Source organism: Notechis scutatus, chromosome Z, assembly GCF_049901735.1.
Source record: "Notechis scutatus isolate UNSWTSFEM ecotype Mainland chromosome Z, rNotScu1.2, whole genome shotgun sequence".
Taxonomy (NCBI): domain Eukaryota; kingdom Metazoa; phylum Chordata; class Lepidosauria; order Squamata; family Elapidae; genus Notechis; species Notechis scutatus.
The window spans coordinates 44,896,164-44,921,028 of record NC_142025.1 but is presented as its reverse complement, the minus strand read 5'-3'; the positions used below and the strand labels follow the sequence as shown (position 1 = coordinate 44,921,028).

Here is a 24,865-nt window from a genome sequence, read left to right as displayed (position 1 = left end):
AAAACCCTGGATAATATAATTCCATTCATCAATGTGGTGTTTAAGATTTTGCATTAACAATTTCTTCGTTTTTTTTAAATTCGCAGATCTGGGAAAAAGAAATGTGCATGGAGCTTCATTAGATGATACAGATTGCCTGTGGCCTAAAGAATTCATTACTTCTGCAAATAGGCAATCTACCCATTCCAAGGTGGGTCGCCATATTCCTCGAAGACATACTGTAGGTGGCCCTCGGAGTTCCCAAGAAATTTTGGGAATGCAACCTTCTGATATGGACAAAAAAAGAGAAGCATTTCTGGAGCATCTGAAACAGAAATATCCCCACCATGCATCTGCAATTATGGGCCACCAAGAAAGACTGAGAGATCAGGTATGGAAATAAAATATATAGTTTCGGTCTAAAATAGTATGCAGTTTTATCTCAAGACACACATTCACTCTAGTGCCTCAGGGAGTATGTATGTATATGGCTCTGAATTGTATAAAATAAAGGTGGAATATAGATCTGATAATAACCAATAAAATAAAAAAATCATTTGTAAGGGTTCTGGGAATTGTAGTTCCAACTGTTTTGTGGGTACCCATATTAGTCTTAACCTGTCAAGAAACTAGATTATATCTGTTTATAATTAAGCCTGTTAACACTTAGTGACACTGCAGTACGCTAACATGCAATATCTTTTTTAAATGATAGGTATTTTGCTATTTTTGTGGGAATTTTCTATCTGCTTTGATGAAGATGCATTCATTGAACTGATGTTAATCTGTCCTTATGAGAATTTGCTATGCATGCGTGTAAAAAAAGGCATATTCTCAGAGCAGGACCCAGCAGAATGGTTAATAGTGAATTGAGCAATCAGTTATCATTTGTAGCTCTATTTTTATATGAGCTGATTTTATCTGGTGAGCTCAACAGTTATTTGTGATGACTGGAATTTAAGTGATTATAACTGGATTTGGACCCAAGGTTCTTAAGCAGCTCAATTTTAAAAATGTGATAGTTTCAGATCATGCAAAGAATTGCTAAATTTCCAATAGTTGTTAGGTTCTGGTCTTTCTATTATTCAACATTTCAGAAGAATGCAAAGCTAAGGGAAATTTCCATAGCTGATCCCACAAATGCTTTGGCATCTAGAATGTGTCACTTATGAACAATGTTACTAAAAATAAATAGTGGAATAGCCAAGTAGAAAAGCATTCATACTGAATCAAAGATTCATTTTCTAATGAATGCAGTTTAAAATATATTGGCTAGAAATATATGCATCATTCATTTTGTAAGAATACGAAGTTGATAAAATAAATGTATATTGAGAAATTTATATTTTAGGATCTAATTTACACAAATTTCTGATACTGCTATAGGTGTGATGATGGGAAAAGAGCTTGGGCACATTCAGCAAGAATATCAGGAGGGCTTCACAGATGTATTTTTTATAATTTAGTAGCAACTTTTGAGTGACAGTAATATTAATACATCTATCTAGAGCATTTTGCTCCTTGATTACCCTCTGATTCTCTTTTCTCCACTTTCTTCTTCGTTGGCCAAGATGGATAATGACATAATGCCATCTGGATTTTCTGGAAAAAATGATCAAGAATTCACAAATTAAAAATAGTTTACATCAAATGTATACAAATAGATTGGTGCAGCTGGCTGTCTAGCTAAAGGGAGGAAGCCAGTAATAAGCTCCTCCCAAGTTATTTGCTGAAATAACGCCACAGCTGGGGAAGAGGGACTCAAATGAAAGGCCTTGGACAATTGTCTGACTTGTTTATTCCTGCCACCTCTGGTGGGAAATAGAAATATGCATGTCGCTTGATGTATCTCCATGAGGTAAAAGTCAATTGGGGTCAATGTCACAAACAAACTGGGAAGTGGTCATCTGATCCAGATGTATATACTCTGGACTATTTATGTTGATTTCACTTAGTTTTTAACTGCTGGAGATCCTATCTGCTGAAATATTTCAGAAGGTCAGATGGTTAAGATATGAATTGGATGAGTGGGCAACTCTGCTTAGTCTCTGGTCAACTCTATGGGCCAGTGATTTTTTCCTTAGTCCCTAAAGAAATTGTGTAGTTAGACTTACTTACATGATGCTGGTGAATTTGGTGGATTTGAAAGTGTAACTAAATAATAATTCAACATAGATATTATAATTCCCCCCCTTTCTACCAACTTTTACTATGTTAGTGTTTGTTTTCAAGTCTAATTCCAATAATGCTTTAAAGGTAATGCGGGGGGGTGGGGGGCTCAGAAGCATGCTTTAAAATAAGGATAAGAATATAAATTGATACTGGGGTTTGCTATATTCACCTATCTTTTTAATTAAAAGAACCTAATAAAAATCCTTCCTCAAATGCCAGTGTGCTTCCTTATCATTGAAAAGGGATGCTCCTGGAAAGGGGAAGAGTATATAATGGGCTATGAGAACAACTTTGGTGGATAGGAGGAAAAGTCACAGCCTGGACAATGGTCTCATAAGAGAAATCTGAGTCCAAAGGATGGATGGGGATGGAGAAAATATCTCTGAAGGAACCCTCCCTAGTTCTCATGAAAGTAAAGGGAGGGGAGGAAGGAAGTGCATTCTGACTTGCAGAATTCTGCTACTCTAACCCTACAGGGGTTAGTGTTAGTAGTTATGGTTTTGGTTTCCTGCCTAGACTACTTTGAAAAGGCTGTCAGTATATGACAGGACTATATATTCCCAGCTGCCTAGCTAAAGCAAGCTGGCACCTGTAGCTGTAGATGGTAGAGGCAGATGATCGCTTTAATGACAATGGCAAAAGCATCTATTCCATACTGGGAGGTAGAAGGTAATGGCAAACCACCTCGATATTTTATCAAGAAAATTATCCTGAAGAAAATATGTGGTTCCTACAAGTCGATATTAATTGATACCAGATGATAAATCAGTAATAAAATTGAGTGAGACGTGATTCTGAATGGATAATATGGAGGTACAGGTAGCCCTCACTTATCTCATAGTCTCGGCTTACAGTCACAACTGAGACCAGAATTTCCATTGCTAAGCCAAGCGGGTACTAAATGAGTTGTGCCTGATTTTACAACAGCTTTGCCAGAATTAGCAATCACCATGGTTGCTAAGTGAGTTAAATGGTTGTTAAGTAAATCTGGCTTCCCCACTGACTTTGTTTGTAGAAAGGTTGCAAGCGGCAATCACGTCACCCCAGATGGTTTGCAGCTTTGTAAAATATATGCTAGTTGTCAAGTACCTGAATATTGATCATGTGACTGTGGGGATGCTGCAGTGGTTGTAATTGTGAGGGCTGTTGTAAGTCAATTTTGAACAGTGGCTACATGAATGATTGTAAGTTGAGGCCTACTTGTAAATAAGAACGAGAATTCCATTGCTAAGTGTGGTCCAAAGGTGTAATGTCATATATCTATGTCTACTTACAATGGCAGCTCTAGGAGGCCCAGTTGTCATTGTTCGAGGAATCCTGCATAGTTGCAGTGTTCCATGATTACATGGTCACCATCTGCAACATTTAAAGTCCTTCTGGCATTGCCATTAACCTTGCTTTTCAGAAACTGGCAGTGAAGATCACAAATGGCAATCATGTGACCATGGTAATTGCAAGCGTTTGCCAAGCACCCAAATCGCGACCATGTGACCACGGGGTTACTATGGCTGCAACTATGAGGATCTGTTCAGTGTCATACTAGCTTTGAACAATTACTGAAAGAATGGACATTAAATTAGGATTACCTGTATTTGTAGGTGTATTAGTGTCTGGAAGTAATAGCTTGGGGATTCGGATATTAAGCCTTAAACTGTAGCATAAATATGCAAAGGATGAAATTTGTACAATCTATTAAACTAAAGCTAAACATGCACATTATGGCTTACGGTCTAATTTAAATTATGCTAGAGTACTGTACAGAGGATGGAAGGAAATGGCCATGCACCCATCTTTGTAAAAAGTGAGTGACCATATCTTACATTTGTGTACTGGTGTGTGTTGGTGGTTCAACATAGTTGAATTTTGGCATATGAAGTTTGCACATGATGTGGTAAATAATAATGTTTCCCCTAACTGTCATTTAGTATGTAAAATTGCTCTCAAAACTTCTAATTTCTTTGTAATTTCTGGAAACACTTTCTGCTGCTTTTGTCTTTCTTTTCTTCATACCAGTTTCCAAGCTTCAGATTTGTGCTTGCTATTTGTGTAATGAACAACAGTATCTTCAGAGATACTGCAGAGTGGTAACTAAAGATACTAATCTAATCTAAGAAATTAATTTTTCTTAGATTAGATATTTCCCGAGTCATGTAAATATTTGGCTTCAGCATAGAAGGTATTTGCAAGCTAAGCTTTGAACAGATCTCTGTAGGGATACTCTGAATTATTTAACTTGATATTTCTCCAAACCCAGTGGATTACAGAAGGAATGCAGTAAATTGTATTTGTTGTTTATTTTTTTTTAGGTTGCCATATTTGCTAATTTATTAAAATTGCAGAGTTTTTCAGGAATTATGTTTCACCATTGTAAGTGGATCTCATTTCTGAATAGATCTGTATGTATTAGTTTGGAATAATATATCCAGCTTGTATCCTGTACTCATAATTAGGTTGAAATTGTATACTTAATGAATTTTTAAATTTTAGAACAGCTTAGTCCCACAGAAGACAAGGAAATAAATCTTAAAACATGCCCTTTGATTATGTGTATTACATTATTACAATCGGTAATAGATAATTCTTAAATTAATTTGTAATATATGTGTGTGTGTGGGGGCGGGTACCCTTCCTCAGTGATTACAGTAATGTGTCCAAAGAGCTATAGGAAGAAGACTATCCATAAGCTTCTGTCTTGATAAGGTAAAGGTGTTCCCATAGGTTTTACCCTGCTAGTGGAAGCTGACCTTAGGGGTTGGTCCATTTCTGAAACCAAACAGCCAGCATTGTCCAAAGACGTTTCCACGGTTGTATGGCTGGTACATATGCTCAGAGCATATGACAAAACATGGAATACTGTTACCTTTCCACATGCTTATATGTGGTTTAGTTTAGTTTACTTTATTGTCATTGCACCTCATACAACAAAATTAAATGCCATCTTCAGTATACATTATAAATATAAAAATAAAACACAAATACACATCCTTCACATTCTATACAATTTAATTGAAAACCCAAAATTGCATTAATATTGCACTATACAGTAGAATTAAATATTGTTACTGCCCTGGGATAGAAGCTGTTTTTTAGCCTATTTGTCCTTGTTTTTATTATCCTGTACTGTCTGCCAGATAGTAATAGTTAAAAAAAGGCATTCCCAGGATGAGATGGGTCTTTAAGAATTTTTTGAACTTTCTTGAGGCAGCAGGAGCTATAAAACTCTTCCAAAGAGTAGAGAGGGCAACCAATGATCTTCTGGGCAATGACGTTAACCCTCTGGGGGCTGTCCTATCTGCCACTGTGCAATTGGCAAACCATACAGAGGTGCAGTGTATGGTGCAGAAGGGTTAGGATTAGAAGGTCACCAGCAGTTTTTCATCCAGTTATTGTTTTCTGAGAAATCTCAAATAGTATAATCTCTGCTGGGCCCTTTTGACCAGTGCTGCAATGTGAGTACCCCAGGTCCTCTTTTATGATAAATACCCAGAAATTTAAAACTGGCCATTTGCTCTACTCGGTCTCCATTGATAAGGAAGGGCTGGATGTCTAATATGTTCCTTCTATAGTTCACTATAAGCTCCTTGGTCTTATTGAGGACCAAGTTATTGTTTCCACACCACGAAAGCAATTGGTCTACCTCATCTTGATAGACAGACTCATCCGCCCCACCACTGTTGTATCATTTGCAAATTTAGTAATAGTATTACTAGCATTAGTGGGCTACCTGAGTCATGCACATAAAGAGTATAGAGTAAGGGACTTAACACGCAACCCTGTGGTGTACCAGTATTAAGAATAAGCTAACCACTTTTGGATGCTTTTCAACGGAACCTTCAGCTTTCCCAGGTAGTTCAGACCGGAAACACAACCAGATAAGCTCATTCTACTTTATTGTAAGGCTACCTTTGCAAAATCATGAAGAAAGTATAAATCTCCTGCCATATTTTTTGTAGCCTGAGAAGTGTCATGCTTCTTTCAAAATCTGAATCTGAGGAGGAAGCCGAACAGCTGACAGGGAATGGGAGTGTGGCTCCGTTGGCTGTGGAGGAGGCTGGGGAAGGGCAAAGTCTGGCTGGGCAGAGCAGGGAAGAGATAGAACAAGGGAGAGGAAGTTCAGAGAAAGATCCCCTCTTCATCCTAGGGCACACAGGGAGGAATGGAAAAGAGAGCAGTGTGGGTCATGTGGCTTACGGGGGAGGAAAGGGCCCTGATTCCCTTTATTAGCCACAGCTGAGAAGACGGTTTACAAATTAGGCAGGCTGCATGCGGCAGGCTGCTGGGAGCAAATGTGACTTCATCTTGTGTTGTCGTTGCTTATCCTTGTTCCTGGCGTCCTCCCAATCATGTGAGTTTTGCCGTGCCTTCAAGTCTGAAATTCTTGCTCCTGCCCTGCCAAACTAATTACTTCAGTTTGGCTGGATTGGACTTAAAGTGACAGTTTGTGTGACCATGTTTTGGACTTGATTCTCTGCAGCCAAAGGCTGTTCCTGGGAGAGTTCTTCTCCAGCCAGAAGGTAACCTGGACATTGGGGGCAAAGTTGGAGATAATAAAGGGTCTCTTATTGATTATCTGACTGTGTTGCCCTTGTGCCATGTCCCGAGTCATCACAATAAGTTAGGGGGAGGAACTTTCTGAGTTTCTTTCTCTGCCCGTTATGGAGCTACAGGCTGGGACCCTTCTTATCTGATTGTTCCCTAGGCAACATCTCTCCTCTCCTCTCTCTCTCTTCCCCTTCCCCAACTCTCAAAGTCATTACCACATATATCAGCCCCATGTACAATGTGTTACAGTAATTTATGCAGGACATGAATAGGGGATGAGTGACTGAGCATAGGGCCTTCTGTTTCAGGAATGATAAACCACAATAAACCTACAGGCTAAAGCTATGCAAATGCCTTCCCAGCACAATTGTCATCTGGTCATCTAGTAGGAGTCATGAGTCCAAAAGGACTTCCAGAAAGTACACTGGATCTGTCTGTCGTAGGGACACCCCATCCATAACTAGAGTAGAATGGCCTCCAAACCAAAGCTAGTCTGCCAGGTTTGAGGCCTGTTCATTTATCCACAGCCTCGAAGCATTGAGACAGGAGATGAAAAGCTTTGATTAATTCATAAAAAGTGGAAATCTAGAGCTGGGTAACACCAGCATACTGATAATGCCTTAGTTCATGGTTATGAATGACTTCACCCAACAGTTTCTGTATGATAATCATGCTGGTGTTAATCAGAAGCAGAGAAAATATTGAACTCTGTGGCACTCCACAGTGCAGGGACTAAGGGCGGGACAACATCAAGTGGAACAGCTGTAAAAGAAAGAGGAGGACCATCACAACACAGAGCTAACCCTTATAACCAATCCAGAAAAATATTATAGTCAAAGGTTCTAAAGTACTGAAGGCTGCTGTGAAGTCAAGTAGAGCAAGGATGGGTACACCTAAAAATGCAGCCAGTGCGGTTTCAGTCCCTTATCCAGGCCCTGAAAGGTGGCCCAGATAATCCATTTTGTTCAGGATCCTTTGAAGCTGTTGCATGACTACCTTCTTGACAACCTTTCCTAAAAAGAAAAAGGTTGGATACTGAATAAAAATTGCCCAGGATGGTTTTGTCTAGCAGTGGCTTCCTGAGGATGCAGGGGAATTCTGGGAATTTAAGTCCACAAATCTCAACCTTGTGTAATACTGATCTAACCTAAAAACAGAGCTGCTTCTACATTTGAACTACTCTAAGCAAACAGAATTCTATCAAACTTTGTTTTGGTTGTTTGCGCTTCTAGTTTTACCACCAGTACTTGGAATATTGTCAGGGGGTTAAAAGCCACTATTTAACATTCTAGCATTATTTCAGAGAGAGACATTTTGAATGGCATTGTGGGAAACTGAAGTGTTAGGTAGAATCAGCTGGCTGGTGATGTTCTGAATATTTTTCTGGATAAGTTAAAATAGGTGGGCAGAAAAGCATAAGTTGTGGGCTGTGCCCATTTTGCTACAACCAGAAGATACACTTCTAGAGTAGTTGGGTCTTGGACAATTAAGTCTGGCTGACAAGCAAAAGGTAAAGTTGAAAAAGGTGTTTGTATGTCTAGTGTTTGTCTTATTTCTATAAACAACATATGGATGGTCCTTGACATATAGTACGATTATATGGAGCCTACCCATTATGTGTGTATGACATGATGGTCGTAAACAACTACCACACAAAAAATTGTAAAAATGGATCAGTCAAATGACCAACCCATTTTTACAAGCTTTTTTTGTGGTAGTCATTAAGTAAACACATTGGTTAAAGTGAACTAAGCAAACTCATTGGTTATAAAGTGAACCAATGAGTGGCTATGGATGTGGTTTTGCTAAAAACTGGAATTAAGTGCTGTAAAAGTGATGTTGGAACATTGCAATATCAGTATCAATATTTATTTTAAAATCACAAATGGTTCCTGGTTTAGAAATAGTTGCTTAAAATAAAGCATATGAATACATTCTGAATAAAACATATTCAGTAACATCAGAATCTACACTATGTGAATCTCTCTCTCTCCTCCCCTCTCCCCCCCTCTCTCTCACACACACACACACACACACACACACGCCTGCAAGAATATGTATCTATCAGCAGAAAAGTCTGTGGCCTCTGTTCTAGAAATAGCTACTCAGACTGAGTATTTATCCAATAATAAAAGATACAGCAAATGAATTGGAAGTTTGGAAATCAGCTCTGCAAAAAATCGAATCTCTAGTTGATAATCAGTACTGAGTGCCAACTTTTCTTGTGTGTGTGTGTGTGTGTGTGTGTGTGTGTGTGTTGCAACATGATATTCCTGATGATTCATCTCAATGCTTTAGCCATCCTGTGTTTGTCTCTTTTGCGGAGGTTCATTCATCAAGGAGCTGATCCAGGAAACCACCTTTTTTCCCCCACTGAATAATCTATAGGGACACAATCACATCCATTGTAATTTTTCTGGAAAGGAGCCAGGTACAATGACAGTAAGGAGTTACATTTGTCAGTTTCCCTTTCATGATTATAAAAGCACCTCCTCTGAACAGGATTTAAAGAAAATGGAAGTGTGTACTGCAAACGGGCTTCTCTAGAGAAAGCATACACCTAAGTCAATTCAAAGTTTTAAAACTGGATTTAAAGTTCCTCCATTTCTGTATATGTCTTGGGGATGGTGGGACAGCTACTTTTGGAAAATATACTTCATGATAGGTCCCCTTTATTTCCCATTGTTTATCCTGGTTTGAAAGTTTGTAATAGTTATTTTAGAGGGAGTATCTACTGAAAGAATTGTTTTCTAAACATTGACATCTACACAATACTGTACTAGGAGTCAAGCAATATACTAACAGGTATGGCTCTTTATGTATTAACCAAATGTATACAGTCTCCTATCTTATTGACTCTGGGTGGTGCATAACAAATGAATAAAACTATATGTAAAAACAAAGCAAAAATATACAAAGTCCCTTAAAAGTAGATTTTATTAAAAACAGTGATACAAACCCTAGGTGAAGAGAGGGAAAGAATAACCAACTCAGCAATAGAGCCATTTAAGCAAATCTCAAAATGGCCTCCTTCACAAGTTTCAAAAATAACTCCTATACACTTTGGTAGATATTTCTAGAAAGGTTAGTAGAAAGTATCATGACTCCAGAGAGTGCTGTAACATTGATGGAGGAGAAGAAGATGTTTTGCTCACCTGGCCACGAATATCTGACTTGATCAAAGTGCATGTATGATTCCAGTTGCATGTATATCCCAAAAGAAGGGAGAGAGACAGAAAAAAGTGGAATTCTATTAAAATGTTCTGGACGGTTTAGAAAAGCAGCTCCAGAAAGTGATGGCAAATTGTAGGAACAATCTTTTCGACACTGAAGTCCATGGGAGTAAGCTTTCAATAGGTGACCACATCACCGAAAAAGATATGAAAATAATTGTTGAAGCCAGGAGGAAGTCGGAGTGAAAATGTGTGTGCTAGGAAGAGCTCATAGCAAGAGGCAGGCTTTCTAAATAAAATGGAGAAAACAAGCTTCCAAGAGAAACCTGTTTGACAAGTTGTACTACTGAGAGAGGATTATTGGTTCCTTTAAAAAAAAAACAATTGCAAAAGGAAACAATGAACCCGCTGAAACTATTATACTAAAACTCAGTGAAATCTAGCTCATGGGCATAACCATTCTGGGGTGTCGGTACCCCTTTAGAATACTCATTCTGCATTGTTGGACAGAAAAGGCAGACAACCAATGTATTGCTACAACTTGTTTTTTAAAGCTCTTTATTCCTGCAGTAACTTATGTTGCCTTTTATAATAGTCTCTTCTGTTTTTAATTGTGAGTTAACTTCTGGAAGATTGTGTGCCAAGGAGCAGATGGTTAAACATTGACTCAAGACAAATAGCTAAATTGTATCCTGTGGTCTGAATCTGACAGGTTACTTTGCTGTATGAGCAGGTGGGGTTAAAGTAACCATGGAGATGGGTGATATCATACTCGGAAAGCGTGTTAAGACAGCTAGTGTAACTTGTAGCTTGTTCAAAGTCCCATAGGCTGGAGGAGGCTTTCATGCAAATGAGAAAGTTTGACTCACAAAAGAGGTTAAAGGAGTTGCGGTGGAGACATGGAAGATGTTTCACCTGCCTGGATTGTAAAGAGATTTTGTTGTGAATTAAAGATTTTGGTGGCTACAGGAAATGTTCTGGAACTAATCTCTTGGGCTGCCTTTGGAGTCCTCTAATTAGGTAAACAGACATTTCCTTTGTATCTGGCAGAGGCTATAATGTGGGATGAAATTTACTTTGCTGCATTGTCTTCTGGAGAATAGAGTTGAATTAATCTCCCGTATGTATTTCTCTCTTGTTTCTCTCTCTTGTTCTCTTCCCCTCCTTCACCTGCTCCACCCAACTTTTGATCTGAAAGATCGGCCAATTTTCCATGGGGTGGGAAATGCGGAAACAGTAGTTTGATTTCTGTTGGAGAGACATGCTAGAAATAGGAAAGTGTCATTACTTTTATTTCGAGAACTGTTCTGATTAGGTGCTTTGATTTTCATTGTTAGCCTCATTGTGAATGAGTTCATAAAGCCCTAATTTGTGGTTCAAACTTTAGAAATGTTCATGTATGGAAAAGTTTTCTGAAGAATAGCTTTAAAACATCTATCCTCTTCTGACAATGCTTTTCTATCAGAAGCCTGGAAGTTTTGCAATGGAAGAATATGATTCATTCTTTTTTTTTTTTCCTTGTCTGGCAAAAAGTTACTTGGCCAGCTAGAAAAATTTTTTCCTTGTTTTTCGTTGCTAGCATATAGTCGTTGGGGGTCTGTTGCTGCTGTTACCATCAGATCATCAAAGGAGGTGGTTTAGTTTTCTTGAGATGAATAATGAGTGTGTTGGCATAAATCTTTGAAGCAGAAAAGGTCACCAGTTCAATTTAAAGGACTAGGTAAAATGAAGACTGGACAGGATTGCGTAAAAACATCTTTTATTCTCTTAGCAATCTGACCAAAATGGAAAGCTGTAAAAATGTTTTTTTAAATCACTTTGCTTTCCTTACTAATACAAGCAGAAGTGAATTTAGAGGCACAAAATGCTTACAAAATAAGTAAAAGCAAGTGAAACTATATTTTGTGAATCTAGTTCACATGGCACTTGTGGATAAATTGCTAGTATTAGTTTACTAATGGTAATTTATAGAATTAATTCCAAGCCTAATTTTTCATTGTTGTTTTAAGAAAGGACTGATGCTTTATGTGATTAATATTAAAATATGTCATGGTGAACAATGTGTCAAATAAATTGGGTGATTTGCATTAATTATGCTGATTGTGGTTGGTGAAGTAAAAGAGTGGAAGGAGATATGGAGCAACCAAAGTCAGTTCTAATATTCCATGAATAAATTTATGGGAATCATATATAGAAAATCAAACATTTGATTTTAACAAAAATAGTATATTAAATCAATAAATATTTAACTATTAAATATCCATCATGATAGAAATGTGGTGGAAACAACAGCATATTTATATTGTTACTGGTGTAGGATCCGTATATTCTGAGCCATTCAGCTGCAGTTTTTCTCCCCAGATTACACCTATTGCTTGTTCAGTGTTTTAGCTTTCTAAAGCCAAAAGAGAAAAAATAGCAAATACTGATTTACATGAATTAAGCAAGTCAGATATTCATGGGGAAGGGCAGCTATTGGGTCTCTGCAACAGAAGTAATGTTTGTATTTATGTCAAAACTCTGTAAGGAGAATGAAGGCATTTCAAAATAACCATTGGAGTCGCCTTTTTTCTACTTCGCCATGCCCCTACCTGGTACTGGAGCTGAAGTTCAGCATAATTGGATGGCACTAGGTTGGATGAGATTTGAATTAATATTTTAAATTGAGTCTTGTTTATCACAGCTTTGAAAAATAGAATGCAATGCTGCGAATTTTTTTAAAATTTTTCCTGCTGTTGTTTTTGGAGTTGTATTTATGAGATCTGGAGACATTCCATAGGAGGATTTCTATTTCTCCTGCTCACAAAGTTTTGCCCTGCATCAGAGTCTATTTCTAACATTACCCTTAGCTAGAGAACAGCTCAGTGGTTCCTTTGATGTGGGTGCTGCTTTCCAAAAGGCATCAAGTATTTTTGTGTTTCTATAGAGGATGTAATATGATCAGGTTTCCACTCTTTGGTTTCTAAGTGCCTTTATTCATCCGCTTTCCATACCCGAGATACTCAGCCATATTGATTTTCTGAAGACTAGTACTTTGCACTTTTTTCAGCAAAAAATATGAAGCAGTTAACCTGGATACATAGAAGGCAGAGAATGGTTTCAGATGCAGGAGAAGGACAAACGATGTAATTAATTTGGTTTGCCTGTATGCCCGTTGGATCAATCAAGTTCTTATCAAGAATCATGTTGATGAGATATTGATTATCCCCACATGCTCTAATGCAATGTTTCTTAACTTCAGCAACATTAAGTTATGTGGATTCTAACTCCCAGAATTCCAAGAGGGGATGTTTGCTGAACACTGGCTGGGGAATTTTGGGAATGGAAGTCCAAACACCTGATGTTAAGAAATACTGTTGTAATGCACTTGCTCATCCCATTGACTCTGGGGCTAATTTGTTCTGTATTTATGCCAGGTATGCCTAAGAAAAGACTTTTAAAAATTCCAGCTCTGTGGAATTTTCACAGCAAAGACAAAAGCAGTGTTTTTCCATGTACAGCAAATTCTGGAATGTTTTCAAAGAATGATTATTTTGAATTATTGATATGACTGACTCTGTAATCCTTACTCTTGAAAGCTTGTGTAGTTTTGAGACAGGGACCATAGCACAGTGGATAGGTTCATGTTTGAATGTAGAAAGTCCCAGATTCAGTTCTAATTCTGGGAAGAACCGCTATGCATATTGCATGAAGAAGGTATTTTTATTCCTGGGAATTGATTCAACTGTATCTAACATATAAGAGTCAGAAGAGAATGTTGTCAAAAACAAATGGCAGAGTAATACATTTTTCCCACTGTAAGGCATTTTTCTCATGAAATTTTATTTATAATAAACTAACATTTCAAAAATGCGAGCAAAAATTCACCTATGTGATAAAAACACTAGAAGGTAAAGAGACTCAATGTCTACTTAAATTAATTTCTGGTGATATGACACCAGTATCACCACCATGGCCCATCTTTTGATACAAAGGATGCAAACCCAATTTTGATTTGAGATGAAACCCAGTGATTGAGTGCTATTGCGCCAAATGCTTTCAATTGCTCAGAATTTCAGCAGATGTCAACTTTTTCTTTAGTGAGAAATTACTATAGGGGTATAAGGCAGTTGTTGGTAAAGGAAGCCAGTGTAAAGAAAGCAAAAAGTCTAGCCAGCCACAAGCAACTCAGTGCTTTCTTTACACTAGTTGCCTATTGAAAAGAAGGACTGCCTTATCTGCCTGTAACTCAATTCAATCCTGGTTGCATTTTACACTGGAATTAGAAGTGTATGTGGAGTTGGAAAACGGGTGATTTAGAAGTGTAGTTTGAGAATTTTTTTTTAAATCCAGCTTCCTCTTTTTCCATACTTTTCCAGAACATTATTGGGGAAAAGAGCAATAAGGATGTGAATGGACTTATTAAAGGGCTGTTTGGCTATCAGAACAAGTTTTCCTCACAAATTGTAACCCCAGAAAATGTGTGGCAGACCTATTCTAGGCCTTACAGAGGGTTAGCCTGAACTAGGAGGGCGGCATATTCAATGCATTCCTAAGAAGGCAAACTCAACTGAATTCTTTTAAAAATTCAAACACTTGGGCAGAAGAAAAAAACCTAGTATAAGCTCTCAAAATACTTAAACATCTTGAATTTTAAAATGGTAGAGCATGGGACAAAGAATGCCTTACATCCCAACATAGCAAAAGCTCAAGAGATACAGACTTCTTGTGAAGATATCTTCATTGGCTTAGCCGTTTGGCCAGTAGACATGATAGGTTCTATTTAAGGCCATGTAAGCTTTTTAAGGACATTTGAAAAACATGTCCTCCAAAATTATCTGGGTAGCACCTGTAGAAAATAAGCTTGGGTTGTGCTCATGTGGAAAAAAAACACCTCTGTACAGGCCTATAATCTTTGTTAATAGGAACATTTAAAGGAAAATGACCATAAATAAGATGTTTCTTGGAGTAGACAGCCCCTCCTAAGTACTATAATCAGACGTACACCTGTACAATAGAAAGTAGAAGCTAAGCCTTTGCTCATCCTAAACTCACATGTATTTCTTTGGAGCAAGTTGGAATGTTACTGGATTTAAGCTGGGGAATTTCGGCAATAGATAGTGCTGGAGGTTAGTAATATAAACAGTGTGGGGTGCAACTTTCTAAGCATGAATGCACAAAAGCATTTATAGGTTTGCATCTCTCTGAACAAAAGCAGACTAAGCAGGTCAGTTAGTTCTGACTGATTTTAATCCCCCAAATTTAAAGCCCCCTTTCAGAGAACTGTTAGGAGAGTGCAAATAAACAAACTGGGTAAATCTCTTGCTGAAAAGGTGTTCTGTTTCTTTCTTTCTTTTTCTTTTTTGGTAGTGAATACACTTGCTGAAATAGCACAACAGAAAGAGGGAAGAAAATCCTGCTCTTATCACCACTGAGTGCATTCTTGTTTTGTTCTGAATATCCTCCTGGCTCTTCTACTTGGTCTGTTCTTCCTCATTAAATTGCACCAATTTAACAAAATTCATGACAGTGAATTTTGGGTGTCGTGCACCAAACATCAGGAGCTGTCATATCCTTTGATGTGGTGGTGAGGTAGGAGTGGCGCTGTTTATTTGCACCCCAGGAGAGACACAGTTTGCAATTTCTGTGTGGTCTTGTCTTTATTCATTCCTCTTCCCATGCAATTCAATTTCACAGAAGTCTGCAAAAAAAAAAGAACACTTTCAGCTCTGTTTCCTTCTACCTAGAAGGTGGAATCAGCAATGACTGTTCTCTACAGAAAGCCAGGTCCTATGACTTTAGGGTGCTGCCTTCTCTTTGAAGGGCTGTCTCTGGATATTGCTCTACTAAGGATGTCCAGGTCCAAGTTAAAGACACTCAAGACATCAGTGGAAGATTTGAAACTGCCTATCAACATTGAGCCTTTGGATCAATGTTTCTCAATTTTGGCATGTTTAAGATATATGGACTGCAATAGCTAGAATTCTCCAACCAGCAATTTTGGGAGTTTATTTATTTATTCAATTTACATGCTATCCATCTTATATGAAGGGTGACTCTAGCCATCTTACAATCATTAAAGTTGACATCCACATATCTTAAACATGTCACGGTTGAGAAATACTGCTTTTGATTCTGGACACAGAAATTACCGAGTCAACTGTGCAAAGCATTTTCTGTGTTACTGTATTTCTATTGCAGTTATTTAAATCCTCTCTCAATGTTCATCAGTGCATATAAAGCAGCGGTCGCCAACCGGTGGGCCGCAGCCCACTGGTGGGCATGAAATTTTTTGGGTGGGCCGCAGAGAAATCTCATCCCCAGAGTACCCCCCAAAGCAATTAATCCAGACTGTGCAGAAACACAAGACTGCGCTGCCCACATGGCCGCGGAACTCTCCCCGCCCACTCCCTCCTTACCCGGCAAACTTGCCGGCTAAATTGCTATTTTTCCTTTTTCCGACCATCATCTGTTCTGCTGTGCCGGGAGATTTAGATTAGCTAGGAAGCAGGAAATGGTTGGATTTCTTGCTTTCTAGTTAGTCTTTAGATCTTCGGCTCTGCTTTTAAGCACAGCCGAACCTCCCGTAGGACTGAAGGTTCTATTATTCAGTGTAGACTCACGGCAAGCAAATTTGAGAGACTGAGCTAGCCGATGGCAGATAGATAGATCTCTGAATGAATCTGTGATTCTGTAAGCAACTCAATCTGCCTGCCTGCTTTGCCTGATTTTGGGTAAAAGTTGCTCTTTTTATAAAAAATTCAATATTTATATAAATATTTATAATATTTACATACAAGCCATGCCCAGCCAGTCACATGACCACCAAGCCACACCCACAAATTAGGCCACGCCCAAAGAACCAGTTAATGGTCCCTGGGATTTAAAATTATGAGTTTGGTGGTCCCTAAGATCCAAAAGGTTGGCGACCCCTGATATAAAGGATCTTCTGTAGATTTGATGCAACTCTATTCTCTTTTGTCTTCTCATGTTTAATGTTTCATTTTAAATATTTTTTTCAGTGATATGTAATCTGCCATGGCTTTCTCCCTTTCTCTTGTATTTCTCTCTCTACAATTTATATCTATGCAACACATAGATAGTTTGATACAGTAAAAAGAGACACAAAGAGCTGCCATTGTTTCTTACCTTTTCTTTCATTGATATTCTTTTGAGTTTTTGTTAATTTAAGTTCCCAGAAATAAATATGAGATGTTGAGATACAGACTTTTGTGAGTTACATTATTACATTTGGGATAGGAAGCATTCACATTAAAAATATTTTTGGCACGACAATATCTGTAACTAAACAGATAGATTGCAATTTTTATATGGGCTGGTGAAGATTTCTTGTTTTGCTGTCTCATGTACCTTGTGAACAGGGCCACTTGGTGGTATGTGACAGTAGTCTTTATTCAATAAATTTTCCACAACTATAAGTAATCTTGAGGCATAATCATGTATGGTCTCAAATGTTTATATATTACATTTATATCCCACAATGGCCTAGAAAATGAGATTATGTTGCAAAAGCCAGCAGATGGTCACAGCTCCTAGGATTACAGTTCAATTTTGTTCTACTCTTTGAAACACATTGACCCACCTGAATAAGACTTTGGTTGATTGAGTTTGGGACTTTCTCCTTTAAGGAGGCCTGGATACTATGGGTGCTCTGGTAAGGTCAAAATAATCTATACATATATTCAAAGATCTAAGGGGTGGCACTGCTCATGAATTTAATCCATGTATGCCTCCCACCCACCCCATGTTAGCCATTGTGGAATGCTGTGTTTGCACTAAAAAGGTTCTCCATCCATGCTTTATGTAAAGTTGGCTGTTTTTAGTGTCTATCATTGCATAGAGACATACTAGCTTTGCTCCTGATATAAATTCTTCACTCTTCCATATGCATATTTTATGTTTTGTGATCTCTCTTTTTGCCATGGGAAGTGTTGTGGTGACAATATCCATCATTTTCAGCTGGTGCAGACATCATTTTTTAGTTCCTCTGGAGGGCATACAATCAGGGAAGGCTGGTCTAGACCATTGCTATTCTTAGCGTTGCCTGGTATTGTGTACCCATCTGTTGTAATTTATAAATAAATTACTTTCAGAAGAAATAAATATTTGATTCTGATGAGAAAAATACACATCTTTAAAGTGGTATAAATAACTTATCTAAAAGCCATTAGTTCTTTTTAACTTGCATTGAGTCAGTAATTTCAATAGAAATGAAAAGATGTTGCTTAGTTTTGGTGTGCATAGAAAAGCTATCCTTTGAACATAAAAAAGATCTTATGCATCTGATTGTGATAAAGAGAGTGTAAGTGAAGTTATTTAACAATTGCAATTTACTGTAAATCTTCAAAATATATGTTAGAAACATCTTTACATATTTGAGTATCCCTCTATTTCTGCTGTGTAAAAAATCTTTTAAATAACACACAGATGTTTGATGCTAATCTGTGCCATTTATGCTTTTACTGTGCATTCCTTTCTGAAAAGAGAAAAATTCTTCTGCATTAACAATTATGCAGAAGAACTTTCCTGAATGCTTTTTGGCTGCTATTATTAAGAAGCAGAGGAGTAGGGGGGGAGGAAGAGGAGGAGGAAGAAGAAGGAGAAGAAGGAGAAGAAGAAGCTGCTATTTGTTAACAGCTGTTGGTGTGTGAGAGACTTCTGCCTATTAAGGCTCAGGAAACATCTAGTCCCCCTGGCGTAGAAATAGCTACCAATGAAAATAGTGGTTACTGTGGTTGTTTTATTGAATTTAAACTTGTGCCTGAGATTTTAACATGTCTATCTGGTAGTGTGGCTGGGCAATGGTAGACTCCTGAAGAAGAGAACAAATTATGATTTTAATGGCCATATACACTTTAATTCTTAGTTCATTCTTTCCCAGGGTGATCCAATTCTTCAAACTTACAGGAGTGAGAGTTTATTACTGGTGTCACATTAATATCAAATAAGAACTAGTTTGATTTACTAGTTAAAACATCAGGTTAGAAACCAGGAGACTTTGAGTTCTAGTCCCACCTTAAGCATGAAAGCCAGCTGGGTGACTTTGGGTCAGTCACTCTCTTAGTACAATCCAATTCACAGGGTTCTTGTTGTGAAGAGAATAAAAGGAAGGAATGTTAGATGTGTTTGCCTCCTTGAGTTACTTTTAAAAGTAATAAAGGTGAGAAATAAATGAATGGTAGGTAGATCTTATTTGTTACCTTCATGTATTTAAGAGGCTACTGACATACTACATACTAATTAAATTTTAATTAGTGTGCTTATAATTGAATTGATTGCTTCTTTGGGAAAAGAGATGGATGCAATTCCAAGAAAGCCCATGTTGCAGCTGCTTTCTCTTATCGGCTTTTTGTCCTGAGAGCTTTCATGACGTCATTGTAGTTGTGCTTTTAAAGTTGTAGCAACGTTTCGACAGAATCTCATCTGCCATCATCAGGCTTCTGTACTGTGTTCGTCTGTGAGTCAGTGAGTCAGAGTACAACTGTAAAAGTCTGACTCACAGACGAACACAATACAGAAGCCTGATGATGGCAGATGAGATTCTGCCGAAACGTTGCTACAACTTTAAAAGCACAACTACAATGACATGGGATATATATATATATATATATATAGTTTCTATTTGTATACTGTAAGTGAATTTGGAAATATTTATGAGTTCTTTAGAACTTCAGAAATAAGTTATGAACCCTGCTGCTCCACCAATTGATTCTTCAAATTTATTTGACCACTGGTGAAAGGATTCTAGGTTGTCTATCATTATATCCTAATTCCCCTTTCCAACCAAAAGTTGGTGTTCGGTTTACATCAGGAATAAGTAAAATGCTACTTATTGGGTATAGATTGGGATTAAAATTTAAGGCTCAATTGCTGGGTTCCACAGGTCAGGTAATCCACAAATGATTACAAAAGAAACTGCAGTTGAATAAGAGAGTAGAAGTCTGATGTAGCATTTATTGGCAACATCCCTTTTTTCATATTTAGAAAAAAACAGTAAACCTCCAGGTGGATGGATAACTAACTGGGATCCACACTTGTACCAATACTTTTAAAATTATTTTTTACTTTCTATTCTACACCAAAATGTCTATTCTGCATCACATGTATCCTTTGGCTTAATTTCTCTTGACTCTCAGACCATTTTTCAAAACCATCTTAAAGCAGTCAAGTTCTGTCCTCTGATAAGAGCAAACTCAGCATCCTTCTCTGGGGAGATAGGTAATTGGTTGATGAACAAGCTCAAAAACAAGATGGTGGGAAAGAATATAAAAAGTATATGTAAGCTTATGTGTAGGCCCATCTGGTTTTGGCTTGTGTCCCCCCACTCTGCATATTGCGTTTTACCTATTGGTTTCTAGAGCAGGGTTTCTCAACTGTAGCAACTTTAGATGCTGGCTGGGAAATTTTGGAAATTGAAGTCCAGACATCTTAAAAGTGGCTGAGCTTCAAAAATGCTGTTCTTTAGAATGTGAACATCATTATCCATGTCTGCCTTGAAGTCAACATTACAATTATATGGTTCCTATTCTCTTTGCAATGTTTGGCACCATCTGTTCATGTCACCCTTTTAAAAAATTATTCACAATGCTACTGAACAGCTTTACATGCAACCTGCAGTTGTTCCTGTTGTCAGACATCGTTCAGCATTGCTGTGGTAATTGAAGGAGCAAATCTGAACCATAGTGCCTGGGTTGAACAACTGTAAGACAGTGACGAACTACTTTCCTGGCCTAAAACTGTTGCAACCACTTTTTAAATTGTAACTGTAATAATGGCAGCAGTGTCACAGACATCATCTTGTGTATCCAGATCAATTTTTGCATGTTGCCATAACAGAATTTTCAAAGTAAGTCCTGAAGTATGAAACACAAAAATACAGAATGTATACTACATGGCATTAAAGTTTCTATTTTCATTGTTTTGAAAGTTTCTAGCTCTCATGATTTTGAAGATGACAGCATGATAGTTGTGATTCTAGTTCCTTATATCTGATGTTTTTTTAATAATATTTTTTATTTTGAATACAAATAATACAAACATAAAACATATAAATCTAAATCTAAAAAAAGGAAAAAATACAAATATTACAGTGTGCCCCACTCCTTGGAGACCATTTTTTCCTTATATTTCCTCTTCTATAACAACATATATATATATATATATATATATATATATATATATATATATATATATATATATATGTATGTATGTATGTATGTATGTATGTATGTATGTATGTATGTATGTATGTATGTATGTATGTGTATAGAGATTGAAAAAAGACCAGAAAGCATGAACAGAAGAGATGATTCCACCAGGCTGTCAATCATTTGGAAGCCTGCACTCACAAACAAAAAAATCTCCACACCACAAGCCAGGCAAACACCTGGGCACAAACAGATCCCCCTGATACCTCCAGCTCAAACACACCCCAACCAGGCACCCAGATGAAACCCAGCTTCCTAACTAATGATAGCCGTCCATTTACCCGGCTGTTGCACTAAAGGCCTCCATTAAAGTAACACAATGCTGCCAGCCAATCAAGATACAAAAAGAGCCAAAAACAGACAGAAGATATCAGAGACACCCATCAAGCAGAACACAGCAAACTCCGAGACCAATAAACACAGACCAAGACTCCCAACCAATCAGGATGAAGAAAAAACCATTCTGGCACAGCAATAGGCTGCCCCAAATTTAAATCTGAAACCACTGTAAAAGTCTGACCCACAGACGGACACAATACAGAAGCCTGATGATGGCAGATGAGATTCTGCTGAAACGTTGCTACAACTTTAAAAGAACTACAATGACGTGGAAAATACCCGAACCAAGCCGAACACCATACATGTAAGTACCGCGAAAACTTAAGAAAACATATATATATATATATATATATATATATATATATATATATATATATATATATATATATATATATATATATATATATATATATATATATATATATATTCCAATTGTGCCCTTATCCCCTCCAAAACAACATATATTCTTGAGTAGGTTTATTCCCTTTGCCTTCCACCAACACTGTTTTTATAAAATTATAAAAACATTATAAAAATTATAATATTTCATTATAATTGTTTACTTTAATCATCCCTTTTTAAAATTTAATTTATGTTAATTTATCATTTGTTGCCATACTCCAAATTTCATTATACCACTCATATCTTTGAATATCCCAATCTCGTCCCCAATATTTAGCCATCACTAATCTAGCTGCCATTATCAAATTTATAATCAATTCTTTTTTTGTTTCATTTATATCCTGTTTTTTCACCAGCAACAGTAGTGCAATCCTCGGTGACATATCTAAATTTACATTCAAAAGTGCTATAATTTCCCTAAACACCATGTCCCATATTTTTTGTGTGCTTTCACAATCCCACCGCATTTGTTTATATGTTCCAATCTCTTTCTCGTAACAAATATTTGTATATTTAACATCTATTTGATTTCATTTACGTGGTGTTAGGTACCACCCCCATATCACTTTATATCCATTTTCCTTAACTCTAACTGATATATTCTTATATACTTTTCTATTCCAAATATTTTTCCAGTCATTATCATTTATTTCTCCTAAATCCAATTTTCAAACTAATTTTAAACTTTCTACCTGCTCTTCTACTTCAGTTAATATTCTATATATTTTCTCCTTGAATCTTTCTTCCATCTTTATCCATTTCTCTAATTGTATTAAATTCAATCAATTTAATTTAATATCTGATAAAACATTTTTTAGTTGTTACTTTATCTTTATTCTTTATCTTGTTCTCCACTGAGCCGAAGGGAGAATCCAGGATGGGTAGTCTCTTTATTCTTTATCTTGTTCTCCACTGAGCCGAAGGGAGAATCCAGGATGGGTAGTCTCTAGTCTCCTAGCTCTGCAGACTGAGTTGAAAAACTGAGGACACACCCCCTGGTAACGGTCCCCAGTTCTTCACTCGGTCTCAGCGTGTTCAGACCACCCTTTAAGGGCTCTGAATAGTTAGGACTGTAGAAGAATATTCACCCCTTGGATTAAGTTTTTTTTTCACAGAGAGGCTTAGATCAGGTTTGACAGCTAGCTGGCTTGCCGGTTTAGCACTTTCATTTTTTCGCGCCTTTTTTCCAGTTCACATTTTTTTGCTCGTTATTTTAAATTTTTGACTTTCCTTGCTGGTGGACTGGTTTTTGTTTTGTTTTCTACCAAAATTTGAGTGGAGGTGACCCTGAGAGCCTGTGTGGTCCGGGCTGGGGCGGGAGTCAGCGTCTTATTTAACTCGCCTGCTCCTGATCCACTTTCTCTTGCCTGGGACGAGCTGCCGCTAAGCGCTTCTGTCCCTTTTCGGCGGCAGTGGCCATTTATTTCGTTTAGGGACAGTCTTGCAGTTCATCTCCAGGATTGTCCCTTGGGGGGTGGGTTCTGGCCATCGGGATTAAATCCTGACCCCCCCCCCATCCAGTCCCCAGAGCACCATGGCAGCTGTGAGACGCTTGAGTCGGCTTGATAATTGCCATGCAGCCAGCTCCAGGCTCGCAAACCTCTGACCTGTCAGGGCTTGCTGCAATTCAAAGAGGGAGCCATTTTTTCAATTTTTTTTCCTTGACTCGGCTTTTGAATTGCGGAGCTGGGTTGAGCTCACCACTTTGGGTCGCACTAGCCTCCTGAAGTGGTGGACAGCTACTGTGGCTGTAGCTGACAGCTTAGGCTGAATATTTTTATTTTATTTTATTTTTACTTCTTTCTCCCTTTCTCTACCCCTGTCAAGTGACAGTTATTTTTGGTGGGCTCAAAGATGGCCACCAAGGGAGCTGATCAAGAATTGTCAGTTCCTCAGCAGGGTAGAGAGAAGGCTGTAAAGGGATCTCCTAAGCCCAGGTCTGCTGGTATGGAGGCAGCAGCTAGGATTAGAGCCAGGGCTCTAGCCCCTAAGAGATCCTCTAGGGCTGAGGATAGACAGGCCAGGTGTAGACAAAAAGCCATAGACAAACAGTTTGACAGGGCAGTGAGAGATTCCAGGATGGCTGAATACAGAGCCATCCCTCAAACTTTGCTTCCTCAAGATGACAGGCAGCCAGACCAACTAGCAGATAGGCAGTATATGACGGTCTGGCCTCCTGGGAGCTCAAGTACCCACGATTTGCAGGGTAACCTCCAAATCAGGGCTGAGACCTCTCACAATTTTTCTGAGCCGCCTCAGGGGATCTTGATGGCGACACCTGCAGACCAAGTCTCCAGTGGAGCCAAACCTGTGCCTGCAGCCACCTTTACACCTACAGCAGCTGGAGGAGACCCAGATGCAAAAAATGCCATCCTTCATGAGAGCCTGGATCTCCCAGACAATAAGACAGGAATTGCAGGCAGAGGTCAACCAGCTGCACCAGCTGTCTTATTTGGAACCTAGCAGAGGAGTCCTGCAGGGGCAGGGGCAGGCTTCTGCTGAACAGCCGGTCCACTTCAGAGAGCGCTCGACCTCCCCTTCAGAAAGCAGCCAAATTTATGGCTCCGAAAGGGACCTCCTTCCAGAAAGGGATTTTTCGGATGAGGAGTTGGACGTAGCAGGTCCCCCCTCCTTTAAGGGCCTTTTCCAGCTGGCTCTTTTCAAGACTCTGCTGGTTAAGGCCAAGAGCACGGCACATCTCAAAAAGGACACGGTCACTCAGGACATTCCCACTGAGGGAGAGGATCAGGAGGATTTCCTGTTCACTGAGAAAGCATCTGGGGTGGGCGTTGTACCTGTGCCCCAGATGTTTCTGAACCTGATCAAAAAGCAGTGGGAGTCCCCTGGGATGTACATTTGCCCCAGTGGGTCTGAGTCTACCTTATTTAATGTGTACAAAGACCTTTTGGACATTATGGAAGTGCCAAAGGTAGATGGCCCAGTAGTAGCCCTAGCTTCCTCATCTGTCATCCCACCTGATGCGGAGGATATTCTAAAGACAGAGGACCGGAAGGAGGAGATGGCACTCTGGAGAGCTCATCAAGCCGACTC

General features: G+C 38.4%; 1 protein-coding gene across 14 annotated transcripts in view; it reads left to right on the top strand.

Moving 5' to 3' along the window:
- Nucleotides 1-24,865, top strand: part of KIAA1217 (KIAA1217 ortholog) — a 234,508-nt gene that overhangs the window by 8,528 nt on the left and 201,115 nt on the right. For 10 of the 14 annotated variants that reach the window (XM_087947725.1, XM_026675686.2, XM_026675685.2 and 7 more), the window contains one exon: nt 87-370. In XM_087947725.1, the coding sequence (XP_087803851.1) occupies nt 257-370 (114 nt within the window). In that variant the 5' untranslated portion in view covers nt 87-256. Of the gene's footprint in view, nt 1-86; nt 371-10,652; nt 10,887-10,955; nt 10,987-15,415; nt 15,438-24,865 lie in introns of those variants that run through there. The other 4 variants (XM_026675692.2, XM_087947729.1, XM_087947728.1 and 1 more) reach the window with 4 other exon arrangements.